At 28.1% G+C, this 14,313-nt stretch overlaps 2 protein-coding genes across 2 annotated transcripts; both read left to right on the top strand.

Moving 5' to 3' along the window:
• Nucleotides 1-284: 284 nt before the first annotated feature.
• LY79DRAFT_519219 (uncharacterized protein) lies at nucleotides 285-1,013 on the top strand (the record flags this gene model as incomplete). Its single annotated transcript, XM_060555114.1, has 2 exons — nucleotides 285-468; nucleotides 565-1,013. 2 exons carry the CDS (start codon nucleotides 285-287, stop codon nucleotides 1,011-1,013), a joined length of 633 nt encoding a protein of 210 aa, XP_060412319.1.
• Nucleotides 1,014-6,330: 5,317 nt separating this feature from the next.
• On the top strand, nucleotides 6,331-13,315 carry LY79DRAFT_581232 (uncharacterized protein; the record flags this gene model as incomplete). The annotated part of the gene is made up of 21 exons (XM_060560175.1): nucleotides 6,331-6,353; nucleotides 6,942-6,949; nucleotides 7,395-7,407; nucleotides 7,584-7,606; nucleotides 8,112-8,161; nucleotides 8,273-8,279; nucleotides 8,724-8,726; nucleotides 9,473-9,480; nucleotides 9,859-9,870; nucleotides 9,926-9,932; nucleotides 10,168-10,189; nucleotides 10,236-10,240; nucleotides 10,455-10,461; nucleotides 10,496-10,518; nucleotide 10,734; nucleotides 10,966-10,980; nucleotide 12,077; nucleotides 13,032-13,034; nucleotides 13,129-13,144; nucleotides 13,194-13,228; nucleotides 13,295-13,315. 21 exons carry the CDS (start codon nucleotides 6,331-6,333, stop codon nucleotides 13,313-13,315), a joined length of 303 nt encoding a protein of 100 aa, XP_060412320.1.
• Between the last annotated feature and the right edge of the window lie 998 nt (nucleotides 13,316-14,313).

The following is a 14,313-nucleotide window of genomic DNA, read 5'->3' on the forward strand; positions in this document are numbered from 1 at the left end:
CATTCGGCCGAGCGCTAGTCTGCCGCGAGAATGGATTCTATGAGCCGTTATTTAAGATTGGGATTGTCTGCCCAACAGTTCGAAGAAGAAGGACCAAAGCAATGAAGAAACATTAGTGAAGAGATTCAAGTCCCGAAGCAGCCTAGAAGCAACCACAGATCACCTACAAGTTTCTCATAACGAGCACCACCACCACTGCTATCACGCTTTGGTTGCAAGAAGAGAGTATATTTAGTGACAGATCGAGCCAAGATCAACTCGAACCAACAACATCCGTAGTAGGAATGGAATCAGCTCAGCCCGTCAACGCCGTCACGGAGCGGGTTACCATTCCTGTCCTTGGTGGCGTCGAAAATTGGAAAGACCAGCTCAAATTCATGCTCCAGGCCCTCGATAAGCAGCCCGGGCGTCTTCGTACGCGTTGGGGCCCGTGGACCGAGGATCAGCAGAAGCTAGACCTCATAACCAGTATGTGAACATCTGTCAAGTCCGTGACCTAAACGGATGGCTCCTATGGACATGTTCGAGACAGACAAAGACTAAAGCGACCTCTGGGTGAGTCAGGTTGGATCAATGTTGAAGCCTGCGAGGCGTGGAAGAAATCGAAAGAATTCGCCGATGCCATGGCTGGATTTGCGTCAGTTCTGGACGGTGAACCCTCGAGCTATCTTTTGCAATTCAAACCCTTCGCACCGCAGGCCGTCATAAATTCGCGGATCGTGGAGATGCTGAGTTTCGAAGACTGTCGCCAACCGGAGGACAAGATGCGGGAGATGGTCGGGATGGCGGCACACATGCCCGGTTGCAATGGCGTGGCGAGCGGGTACTCGCTACGGCGCTCGCCGGGCCCGGGCTGCAGCGAGGAGGCCGACCGGACATTTGTCGCGGCCATCGGGTGGGCAGGCCTCGAGGCCAGCCGGCAGGCCGACAAATCAGCGTATATGGGCGGGATAAAAATCGAACGTCATCACGTCGACTTTAATTTTCCTGTCAAAGGATTTGGAGGATTATAGCGGCATCTGTGCATGTCCGGGTTGCATGATGTGGTTTAGCGGGTTTTAGCCAAGCAAGGCGTTTGTGCTATCGGTTGTCTGTCTCCTCCTTTTTGGAGTGCGTTTGACGGTCAGTGGTGATCCCTTGGGCTGGATGCACGCGTAAAGGCCGAGTGATTTTCTGTGTCAGAACACGTTGACGTCAGTACCAGGAGAAATGTCCCAGTTATCGTTTACCACCCCGCCTAGTTCCTCGTAATGTCTTACCCTACGCACTTGATACCAATGTTAGCAAGCCGTGCAGCCGGAGTAAGCTAAGTGGAGGGCTTATTCTCGCAGCCCGGGATTCCCTGCATGCCTGTGAGATTTGTTGCCAGACTACCAGCTCATTAATCCGCTATAGCCTACGAAGGGGAGGGTAGGGGATACAAAGATGATATTTGTGTCCAGGCCATAGCTTCCAGGCTGTTGTGGATTTGGATTAGTTCAAGCCTCTAGAGCAGGTAGTTCCCTCTGGCAGTTTCTTTCTTTATTTCTATTATGTAGTCTCGAAGTAATCCAAATGCCGGCCGTGCTTCTCAATGGAGCGTTCTATGGAGCGTGAGACTAACATGCAGAAAGGATTGGTTCCTCAGAGATTGAGTTTTGAGGGACACAGACGGGAAGGGACAAGTACGAGGCCTTATTATTTTGGAGTGACGGATTCTATGCCTCGCGCTGATATGACAGGACGCAAGACTGGAAACGATAATTTGTGGCTGCTGCGGGCAGGCCGTGGTCATACTTTTTTAGAGGGAGCAGATATCACGAAAAGGGAATGAATGAGCGAGTGTTATCCTCACAAGGAGCTTCGGTCACAGCGAAAAGGAATGGATTTCCCCGCATCTCCCACTGTGTTTCCTCCGCCATCTGTTGCAGGAATATCAACTATAAGTGCAGGAAGTAGGATAATGAGAAAGGAGATGGGCAGCTTCACACGCTCATTCGCACCTTGGCCACTGGAGGTCTTGGCGGGTCTAATGTTGTCTGCTTCGGGATTTCAGTATAGTTCCCCAATGAGATGGCGTCACTACTAATGCTCCATCTTGGTTCCATGTGATATCGGGAACTCTGGTTTTCCATTGGTATATAGCTTCTGAGAGGACAATGCGCAATCACCACAGACGCTGGGGTTGCAGTTAGACGGCTTTGAGAATACTCGCGGTTCGTGGTCCTAATCTAATCCATGATATTCAAGGGATTATGTAATGAACCGCAGCGTCCTGACATATATGAAGAGAAGTAGTTAATTTTCCTAAGTCTAAGTACAAGAGAAAACTTGCCTAGAAATACTCTTCCTAATATAGGTCTTATTAGTTAGAGGTACTACTCTGTGGTGTCTTTAACTAGAACTAGCTATATAAAGCTATCCTAGCTTTATAATATACCCCCCTAGTTATAAAGTCTATCTCTATAACTAAATAAAAAGCTATAAATATTTTTATAATAAAAAAAATAAGATAATTATTAGTTAATAATAGCCTTTTAAGCTAATTAATAAGTAATAAAGTAAATAATAGTATTATATAAAAGGTCTTTTAATACTATATTTTATTATTTATTATTATTTATTATAGTAGTAGTTTCTTTTATTTCTTAAGGTGCTTATTTTTTCTAAAATAAGTAATAACTAACTACTTACTAGTTAAATAATAAATATTTTTTAATATTTTATTACTTAACTTTTTTTTTTTAACTAATAACTTATTAAGTAAAGTAAGTTAATATCCTCTTTATTTACTATATATTTTAGTTTATATAGTAGTTCTAAAGCTATTCTTAAATAGCTAATAGTTAAAAAAAAATAAAAAAAAAGTTATAGCCTTTTTTTTAACTAGTAATATATTTTAAGTAGCTTAAGTTTTTTAGTTAGTAACTAACTTTATTTTTTAAGTCTTATAGTTTTTTTAACTAAGAAATTATTTAAATTTATATTTTTATTAATAATTTTCTTTAATAAAAGAATATATTTATACTTAATATTATAGGACAATATAGCTGACCTTTAGATTTACTTTCTTAGCCTTGCTAGTAGATCTATTAGTTAGGCTAATATCTTACTAACAGCTAGTGCCTTACTAGGCCCTACCTGTTGCTAGTCTATAAGACTAGCTGTTGCTAGCTATAGCTTTAGCTCTTAGTTAGTTATTAAATCTATTACCTATTTAACTATGTTAAGTAGTAGTATAACTACTAGTTATAATACTATAGGTAATTAACCCTCTACTGCTATTAAGTTTATAATAAGAGGTAAATACACTAAATTACTATTAAAAGCTATTTAATTAGTTATCTTAAAGGTAACTAATTAAAGGTATTTACTTTACTAGCCTAGTTACTAATATATGCCTACTAGTAGATTTTTTTACTACTATTAGCCTATACTAGACTAACCTATTTAGCTAGATCTACTATACCTCTAGCTACTACTATTACTAACCTTTACTTTAATAACCTTACTTTTTTTACCTTTTTTTATACTCTTTTATATTAGTTATTTTACCCCTTTATATATTAAGGTTACTACTACTAAAGCTATTATTAATTAAAGCCCTTAAATAGTAATGTTATTAACTAAAGCCCTACTATAAGTGTAGTACTAGATTTCTCTTAAGATCTATACTTTTTTACTATATATACGCTAATAACTACACCTATTACTACTAACTTTACTATTAAGACTTTATATCTTAAAATACTCTTTTTTACTACTTACTAGACTATTAGCCTTTATTACCTTCTCTATTACACTTATTACCCTTATTAACTTTATTAACTTTATTATTACTACTATTAATAATAACTATCTTATTATTATCCTTTTTACCTATAAGTAAATAGTCTATATTACTAGTAGTACTAATCTTCCTTTTAGCTATAAAATTTTATATTACTATTAAGGCCTTTACCTAAAGGATAATACTAATCTAGAACTAGGAGAATATAGTCTAATAGGAAAGTAAATAGGCAAAGGATATATAAAACCCCTAGCTAGTAGCAAGATACTTAAAGCTACTGCTACTAACACTATTACTAATATACACCTAACTAGCTTACGCCTAATAGGCCTAATAACCTTATAAGTTATATACCTAGCTATATAAACTATATTAACTATATCCTAGATTTAGAGAAGGCTACTTGCTAAGAGGTAAACTAATCTAGTAGCGTCTTTAAGAACAGGAGAAGGAAATCTAGTCCCTTTAGTAATAGGTCTACTAGCTACTACTACTACTACCTTATAAAGCTATATAGTACTATAGTTAAGATACCCTAGATAAGGATAATAAGGATAAAGATAATAAAGATAATAATACTACTAGTTATACTATAGAGATAGGTCCCTAGGATAATAATAATAGATCTATTTATATAGAGGATTATTACTATAACTTTAATAAATCTAGCTAGCTAGTAGTTAATAGCTAGCTAGTAGCTAATAGCTAGCTAGTAGCTAATAGCTAGCTAGTGTCTAGTTAACTTACCTATAGTTAACTAGTATTTAGCTAACTTGCCTATAGCTAGTTAGCTTATAGTTAATTAGCCTAAAGTCTATACTTATACTTATATACGCCTACCTAGCTAACTTATAGTTAGCTAACCTATAGTTAGCCTATGTATATACTTAACTAACTAGTGTACTAACCTAACTACTATTAACCTAACTACCTAGCTAGTAATAATAACTAGGATTATAGTAGTAATAATAATAGTAACACTATTAAAGATAACACTAATAGATATAAGGACTTTAATAACTATAGGGATAAATATAGTAATAATAAATATAGTAATAGTTATAGTAATAATAATAGCTATAACAAGGACTATTAACCCTTAGGTATACCCTTTTTATAATAGCTATAATAGCCTTATAAAAGCCTAAGGTACATAGTTAATAACTTTATTAACTAGTAATATTAACTATCTTATTAACTAGTAATTAAATAATTACTATATAATAATTATTTTTATTATTAGGGGGAGTACTTGTTATAGGACAATATAGTTAACCTTTAGATCTACTTTCTTAGCCTTGCCAGTGGATCTATTAGTTAGGCCAATATCCTGCTAACAGCTGGTGCCCTACTAGGCCCCACCTGTCGCTAGTCTATAAGACCGGCCGTTGCTAGCCGTAGCTCTAGCTCTTAGTTAGTTATTAGATCTATTACCTATTTAACTATGTTACTTAAGTTTAGACTCCTTAGCTTATATAGTAGTTTAATAGCTAGAATATTTTTTAAGTTATATTTTTAATTAAGTATAATATTTAGTTATAATCTTACTAAAGGTATAGATCTTAGCCTAGTCTTAGATAACTAAGGTCCTAGTAAAATCTTTACTCCTAGGCCTAGTAATACTTTATTTATTAGTCTAACTAATTCCTTAGTTATCTTTAACTTAGATAAAGAAAGTATAGTACTTTTTTTTCTAATTTACTTAAATAAAATACCCTAGGGAACTTTAATTATAGTTAAAAAGTATAATATAATCCTTTAAAATAAGTATACTAAGTATAAGTTCTTTTTTTTTCTTAGTTATAAAGTGTTTTTTTACTTATTAATAAATCTTAGTTTATTTAAAAAGGATTTTATTAGTTCTACTAATTTAATAATAATAAGTACTAATCTAAGTAGTTATAGCCTTATTTACCTTTTTTAATAAAATTAAAAAAAGTATTAAAAGGACTTTATAAAAAGGCCTATAAAGTATATATATATAGTAGTAAAGAAGGTATATTAAGAATAAATTATTACTTTATTTATTAAAAATAAAGATAATTATAAAGATTTTAATAGTAATTATATTTTAAATAAATTAAAGTATAATTTACTTATTAATAATAATCTAAAAAATAATAAGCTTAGTTATAGCTTTTCTTTTTTACTTATTAATAAGAAGTATAAAGTAGGTAGTAGTAAAGGTTTAATATACTTTTATAAAAAGTATATACTTAATATAAGTAAAAACCTAGTTCTTAAGAGAGGTCTATACTAGGACTAGATCTACTTTAGCTATCTTAAAAGTATTATTTATAGTTCTTCTTAAAGTAAATATATAATATAGCCTTTCTACTAGCTATTATAGATCTAACAGGAGGAGTAAGGCTATAATAGGTAATATAAAGTAATATAGTACAAAGGTAAAGTATAATAGTAGAGCAGTAAAATAAAGTAAGTAATAACAAGGAGCTAAACTAATAATATAAGACAAAAGCTAAGTATAAGTGTAAGTTATCTATTAAAGTTGCCCTTCTTTATAAGAGGAAATAGGTAATAGGATATATATCCCTAGGCAAATGCCTAAATATATACTAATAAGGTAATCTTATGTCCTACTTGTCTATTTACTATATAAAGCACTTATCCTATAACAAGTGCCTTCTCCTTAAAGGACTTTATTCTCTTTTACTAAGAAAATATACTAAATAGTAGTATATATAAATATAAAGTATAAAAATTACCTTTTTTCTTATATAATAACCTTATTACTTATTATCTCTAAAGTTTTATTAAGATTATTTAGCCTTTAGTAGTACTTAGGCTAAGTTATTATTATTAGTATTATAGTAGTGTTTATTAGCTTAGCTACCCTAGATTATTAGGGTAGTAACCTTAGGCTAAGTAGCTAAGACCTAAAGGTTAACTATAGCCTTTTATTTATTAAGCTTAGTAGCTATTTAGTTAACCTTATCTATTAACTTCTTAAATAGGCTACCTTTAAAAGTAGTTAGTACATTAAGGTTATTAGACTTCTTATTAAGGAGTATAACTTTAGTGTTTATTTAGTCTACTTACTCCTTAAGTTCTTTAAAGTACTACTTTTACTTATATACTTTATTAGCCTTTTTATAAAGGTTCTTTATAATATTATTAATATCTATATTAAGGGTATTAGTTTTTCTTATAGTATCTTTAGTAAGTTTAGTAGCTATATTAGCCTTAGTGTTATATTTATTAATATTACTTTTATAGTTATTAACTATATTAGCTAGCTTAGTAATATCCTCCTTAAGCTTAGTAATAGTATTGTAGTGGGGTTAGGTAGTATAGTCGTAAGAATCACGTAGTGGTTAATTCAAGGGATAAATTAATAGGAAAGCTACCTACCTATTAAAAAAGGGATTTATAGACCTAAGAAGAGATCAAAGGAGGACATAATTATTTATACATAGTCATTATCGTTAGCCTTAATACTGCATACAGAAATACACTGCTAGTTATTACTGCACTTTTATTTATTTAGGGAAATTTACTCTTTTTATAATTACTCTATTAATTTATACTTTTATTTCAGTATCTTTATAGATTAGGTCTAAGAATCACAAGACCTATTAATTAATATATATATTATTATTATTAGACGTTGTTGTAGTGTAGGTGGTTTTCCTATGTTTTACTATTCCTCTTTTCCTTTGTTAAGTAGCCTAGATGCCCCGCCCTTTCTCAGTATATAGCTACTTTCTTAGCTAGTTAAAGTAATAAATCTCTAGGATAAAGATTTTATTAAAATATTAGATTAAAAGAAGTATACCTATAACCTTTAAATTAGATTAGCTAAGTTAATAAAGAAAAGTAAAGCTAATAAGTGTAGCCTAGCTAAAGATATTACTTATATATAGCTTACTCTTTTTATACTTAGCTAAGATAATATTTATTAAAGTAGTAATTTTATAGTAGAAGTATATATCTAAGGTAAATAATAATTACTATAACGCTATAAAGCTACCTTATTACTAAGTATAAAAAGCTTTAACCTAAGCTATAGTCTCTTTATAGAGCTATTTATTACTACTTTTATAAAAGGCACCCTTTAGGTAACAGAGGGCCTCTTTATAAGTAAAGATAGCTAGCTTTAAGCTATAGCCTTTTTACTTTATAAAGGTATAGGGTTTATATACTTAGTTATTAGTATTATTAGCTTCCTTAGTAGTAGTAGCTTTAGTATTAGCCTTATAGGCTTAGATTTATTTAAGGACTTACTTATTAATAGGTTTATAACTAAATAGCTTAGTTATCTCCCCTATATAGTTATTAATCTCCTCTAGGGTAGTAATTACTATTAACTTTTTATATATAGTAGTAGGCTTCTTTAATTCTCCTATATTATTATACTTTCTTATTTCCTTAGTAAGCTTTATAGCTACCTTTATAGTATTAAAGGGTTTTCCTATAGTAGTAGCTTTATTTTAAAGTTACTACTAGATCTTATTAAAAATAAGCTATCTTTATTACTTATAGTTCTTAAGTAAAGGCTTTTACTATTTAATATATTCTATAGCCTTATTAATATCTTTTATTATATCCTTTAGTAAAGAAATATTATTACTCTTAATACTAAAGATATTAAAGTTTATACCTTTATTATTATTATTATTATTTTTATTAATATTATTATTATTCTTAGTAGCCTCTTCTTTATTCTAGGACTAAGGGGCTAGTTAGTTAATAGCTATAAAAGATAGCTTAAGAATAGATCTAGGCTTATTAGCTAGGGTAGTAATAACCTTATTAAGCTAGTAGGTTTACTTATTAGGCTAATCTACCTTAAGGCTAGTAATATAAAGAGGGTTATCCTTGTTAAGGTACTAGTTAAGGTTAATAGTGTCTAGGTTTAAGGGATTATTATTACCTAGGATAAGGCTAAATTAAATTAGGGTACTTATAGTAGCTTGTTTTTTTTTTTATCTAGGGGGTAAAAGTTTATAAGGAGAAAAGGAAAAAGAATATAAGAAAAAGATATATTATTATTATAAGAATATTAATAAGTTATAGTTAATAATAGTAGTAATATAGTAAAGTTAGTAATAGTAATAGGAAAGTAGTAGGTTTAGTAAGTTAAAAATAAGAAAACAGTAGTTATAGGTAAGTAGGTTAATTTATTTTATTATTATTATTAGTAACTATAGATAAGAAAAGTATAGTTAGTTATATTAAGTAAAAGCTTCTTTTATTATTTTTTAGGATATTAAACTATATAAATATTTTTATTATCTACTATATAACTATATATTTTAATAAAAGGAAAGTGTTAGTTATCTTTAAGTTATTATTATTCTTATTAAAAGAAAATTAAAAAACAAGGTTATTATTAAAAATAAAGGTATAAGGCTAAGTTTCTCCCTATGTTATTATAAAGTATTATAACTATTTTAGTACTAACTATAGTAGTATTTATAAGAAGTCTACTAATATAGGCTTTTAGCCTTATTTCTTTATATACTCTACTACCTAATTAATAAAATTAGCCTTCTTAAAGTTAGTTATAATATTACTAGTATTAAGTATAAGGTTCTTATAAGGTTCCTATATATTAAATACTAGTAAGTACCTCTTCTACTTAATAAGATACTTAACTAATAGGTAGTTCTTTTACTAGTTAACTTTATAGTCTATAATCCTTTTAACTTTAAATTCTTTTATATTATCTACTTTTACTAGCTCTAGAGGTAACTACTTTCTCTTAAAAGGGTTATTACTAGTTAGTACTTTTTATAGCTATATAGTTAACACTACTAGGTAGACCCTCTAGTATAGTAGTAGGTTAAGTTTATAGGCTCTTAGCCTAACTATATAGGTAATATAGAAAAGTCTAGTGTACTAAGAAGACTATTTCTACTTAGGCTTACTTAGTAATAAATAGCCTTTACTAAGTTAAAAGAAAACCTTATCTTTAATATTAAGTTTTATAAAGTAATAATAATAATTATATTATTTTTTTTTATTACTTTTACTATATTAATAAAAGCTAGTGCTTTTACCTAGTATATTTAGTATAAAATATTAAGAGACTTTAATAGGAGTCTATCTTTACTAATATACTTTAGTACTATCCTAAGGTAAAATCTAAGAATAACCTTGTTTAGTAAATAACCTACTATAACTACTAATAAGTTATTAAGTAAGTACTATAGAGCTATAAGAATATTAGTCTATAAGATATTAAGGTTAGTATATATATAAAAGTATATAGTAATTTTAACTATTTAGTTAGTTTTTTTATTTAACTATTAGTCTAAGGATAGTACACTATAGATATAAGTAGTTATACTTTAAGGGTATTAAATATTTTTGCCTATATTATAAAGATAAACTTAGGGTTATAGTTACTAATAATTACTATTAGTAATCCCTAGTTATATATTATAAGCGTTTAAAGTAATACCTAGGCCTAGTAGTAAGCCTTATACCTTATATATCCTAGGATAAGTAAGATTTTTTTACTAAACTTATAGGTTATAGTATAAAGGCTATTAAATATATAGAAGTTAAGTATAGCCTAAAAGCTACCTTAGGTTAAGACTTCTAGTATATTTATAATAAAGTCTATAGAGATAGTATAGTAAAGTACACTAAGTATTATAATAGGTTAAAGGGATCTTATAGCCTTTTAGTAATCTATTTAGTTACCTTAGTATACTAGGTAGTAGGTAATATAAGCTTTTACTAACTTTACTTTTCTAGGGATATAAAAGCTTTAAAGCTTAGTAAGTATTCTATTATACCTAAAGTAAAACTTCTTGTTATAAGTAAAAGTAAACACTTTTCTTATAAAAGGTTTTAGGATATAAAGTCTATATATACTATCTAAGGCTATATAAAAGATTAATCCTCTAGAGTTAATCTTCTATAGTAGTATAGCTATATAAGGCTAGTGCTATTATTTATAAGGGAGTTATTAATCTTTTTTTACCTTATCTAGGGTAATATATTTATAATTATCCTTTTATATTTATATAATCTATACCCTTAAGTCCCTAAATTTCTTATTATTCTAGTAGCCTATAATAATACTCTTTATAAACTTATTATTAATTTATACTATTATTATAGTAGCCTTCCCTAGGCTTAGAGGTTTATTACTTATATACTATACTATTACTATATTTTAACTTTATCCTTATTATTAATATTATAAGCTTATTCTTATATAGGAAATACTTTATAAGGTTAAGTTATATAACTAGAAGTTAGGATAGTATATCTAGTACTATATTAAGCTTACCTAGGACATAGAAGATTTAAAGCTAAAATTAGGAGAGGTAGTTAGTAGCGTTAGTAAGACATAGGTTAGCCTTATTAAGGTCTATTATCTATAATAATATATAAGTAATAATACCCTTTATAGCTATATAGTCTATAAGAATATTAACCTTATGTTTATTTAACTAGATAAGTTTCTAGAGCTTCTTAATAGCCTATATAATAGCTACTACTTTAGCCTTAGTTACACTAAAATATTTTTTTACCTAGGTTATAGTTTATAAGAGAAAAAGAATAAGGTTAATATAGTTATTTAATATATTAATTCTAGGTATTTTCTTTTATCTTAGTTATAGTTAAGTTAAAACACTATAAGCCTAAAGCTATTAATATATACGTTAATCTTAAAAAAGAGCAGCTTCTTAGGGTTATAGTAATAATAATTAGCTTAATTATAAAGTTTCTCTTATAAAGTCTTTTATATATTAAGTTCTTTAGCTATAAGGTTAAAGGTCTTCTTAGTAATAATTTTTACTTTATACTAACAAGTTATTCTAGGTTTTAGTATATTCTTCTTTTATAATTATTTATTAAGTTTTATTTTCCTCTAGTAAAGTAATCTATAATTATATTAAACTATAGTATTTTTGTTTATAACTAACTACCTATACTAAGATATATCTTAAGGTCCTAAAGGCTATATAGGAAAGCTAGTTAGCTAAAGGCTTAGATATAGTTATCTATTTTATATATACTATTACTATTAACTATATAACTAAGAAGCTTTATAAATAAAAAGCTAATAAATAATTTCTTTATACTAATATAGATATAGTATTTATTAAGAATTTATAAGACTATCTCTAGGTGCTAAAGGTAGTCTTTATTAAAGTTACTAAAAATTATAATATTATTAATATATACCTTTATAAAGTAGTAATATTTAAAGAAGATATAGTCTATAAAGCACTAAGTGTACACTAGTAAGTTCTTAAAGCCTATAAGTACTATATTAAAGTATTTAAGCCTTATAGGCTTATTATTACTATATAGTCTCTATAGGGTAAATATACTCTAGCTAGTAAAAGAACCCTAAGGTATTAAATATTATTATCCTCTTTTTACCTTAAAGTCCTTATATAATGTCCTCTTAGTTAGGTAAAGAATAAATATCTAGTGTAGCCTACTTATTAAAGGCCTTATATTAGTAACTATATACCTTTATATTTTATTTATCCTTATAGTGTTTTTATACTATAAAAAGAGGGTAGGCTAGTCTACTAGGCGTTATTACTAACTAATTTTACTAATCTTATATTACTAGTTATTCTATTTATTAAAAGCTTATATCCTTAAGACTAAGAGAAATATATAAACGTTCTATTTCTAGTTTTACTATCTATTAAGTAGCTTAATCCTTATTTATCTTTATCTAGTATAAGTATTAACCTATAGTTATAGTAGATATATATTTATTAAGTATAGTCTTTAGCTTCTCTATATACTTAGGATTATTATATAGATCTTTACTTTATAGTAGTTAGTTATTATAAGATAAAAGTTAGGTTTTACTATCTTATATCTAGGTACCTCTTTAGCTAGTAATAGAGGTTTATTAATTTATTACTAGTGTCTACTATTATAGTAGTTTACTTTTACTATTAAAAACTTATTAGTAATATTAAGGAAGTTTACTATATTACTATAAGTAATTACGTTTAGTGCTTCCTCTATAATAAGCTATATAGACTCCTCTTATATACTAGGAGATTTATACTACCTTTATACTTTCCTAATAGTAATTAGTCTACCTATATTATTATAGACTAGTATTACCTTAGGGTTAATAAATCTAATATTATATTAAAGGTAAATTATTAGTTAAGTATACCTAATATTTATATAAGTTACTTCTTTATTATATTTCTTAGGGAGGTTAATAAAGTTAATAAGAGGTAGTAGACTAAATCTAGTAATATTATTACTATATATTAGGCTATAACTCTTCTTATAATAGGAAGTAATTTTTACTATTACTAAGATTATTATATTATAGGCTAACCTAAGCTTTACTTATTTTTATTAAAATTACTACTATACTATAGTTATTATAGAAAGGTATACTAAGTAGTAAGTAGGCTAAAGTTTTTTAACTACTTCTACTATAATTATTATATAGACCTTTATCTTAGTGCCTTTTACTATTCTAATAAAGTATATATTAAAGGTAATATCCTTTATTAATATAAATAATAATCCTATAGCTTTTACTTTATATAGCTTAGTAAAAGAAAATCTTAGGTTCTTTATAAATCTTTTTACTAGTTATATTTAGTAAAATTACTAATACACTAGTGTTAATATAACTAAGTAGTCCTCTAAGTCTTATTTACTATACTTTAATTTAGAGATAAGTACACTTATAGTAACTTCTTTTTTATTAGGCTTTATAATAGCCTTAATAACTTTACTAGTTTAAAAGGTAAAGTTTATAGTATTATTAGTAGTTAGCTTCTTATCTAGGACCTTCTTAGGTTCTTCTTCTTATATACCTTAATAGCTTACTTAAGGTGCCTTTTAACCTTATCTTATTAAGGTATAGGTCCTTAGGGTCTTTAGGATCTTTAGTAACTATCTTTAGCTTCTTTATTGCTTATAGTCCTAGGTCCTTTAGTATTAAATAAAGTTTATATTACTGCCTAGGATTAGGGAAATTCCTCTATTTCTTTAAGTATATACTTATCTTTAATAAGCTTATTAATATAGGCATCTATATCTTATTATATTCTAGATAAATTAGACTTTATTTTTTTATTAATTAGTAAGTATATTTTACTTATTATCTTTAACTACTTCTTGTTTATTTTTTACTAAGGCTACTAGTTATACTTATAGTAGTCTAAGTTATCTTAGTAGTTATATTAGTCTTAGTGTCTTATTAATAGTTACTATAGTTCTAGTATTCTCTATAGTTTCCTTAAGGACTATTATTATATAGGAGTAGTTTCTTAAGTGCCTATTATTATTATTATAGATCCCTATAAAGTAGTATTCTCTCCTCTATATTAGAGGGTCTACTATATAAGGTCCTTATAGGTGTCTATATTAGATCTTATATATCCTAGTGTACTTCCTATAGTACTATATTACTAACTATATTATTCTAGTTAGTAGTATTATTAATATACACTAGGTTATAATATAATCTAGGTACTATATCTTATAGTGCTTAGTATTATTCCTTTATAAGTATAATATATATATCTAAGGAGTTATATTCCTAGGTTTATAAAGGAATT

Source organism: Colletotrichum navitas (genome assembly GCF_030913465.1).
Source record: "Colletotrichum navitas strain CBS 125086 chromosome Unknown LY79scaffold_46, whole genome shotgun sequence".
Taxonomy (NCBI): domain Eukaryota; kingdom Fungi; phylum Ascomycota; class Sordariomycetes; order Glomerellales; family Glomerellaceae; genus Colletotrichum; species Colletotrichum navitas.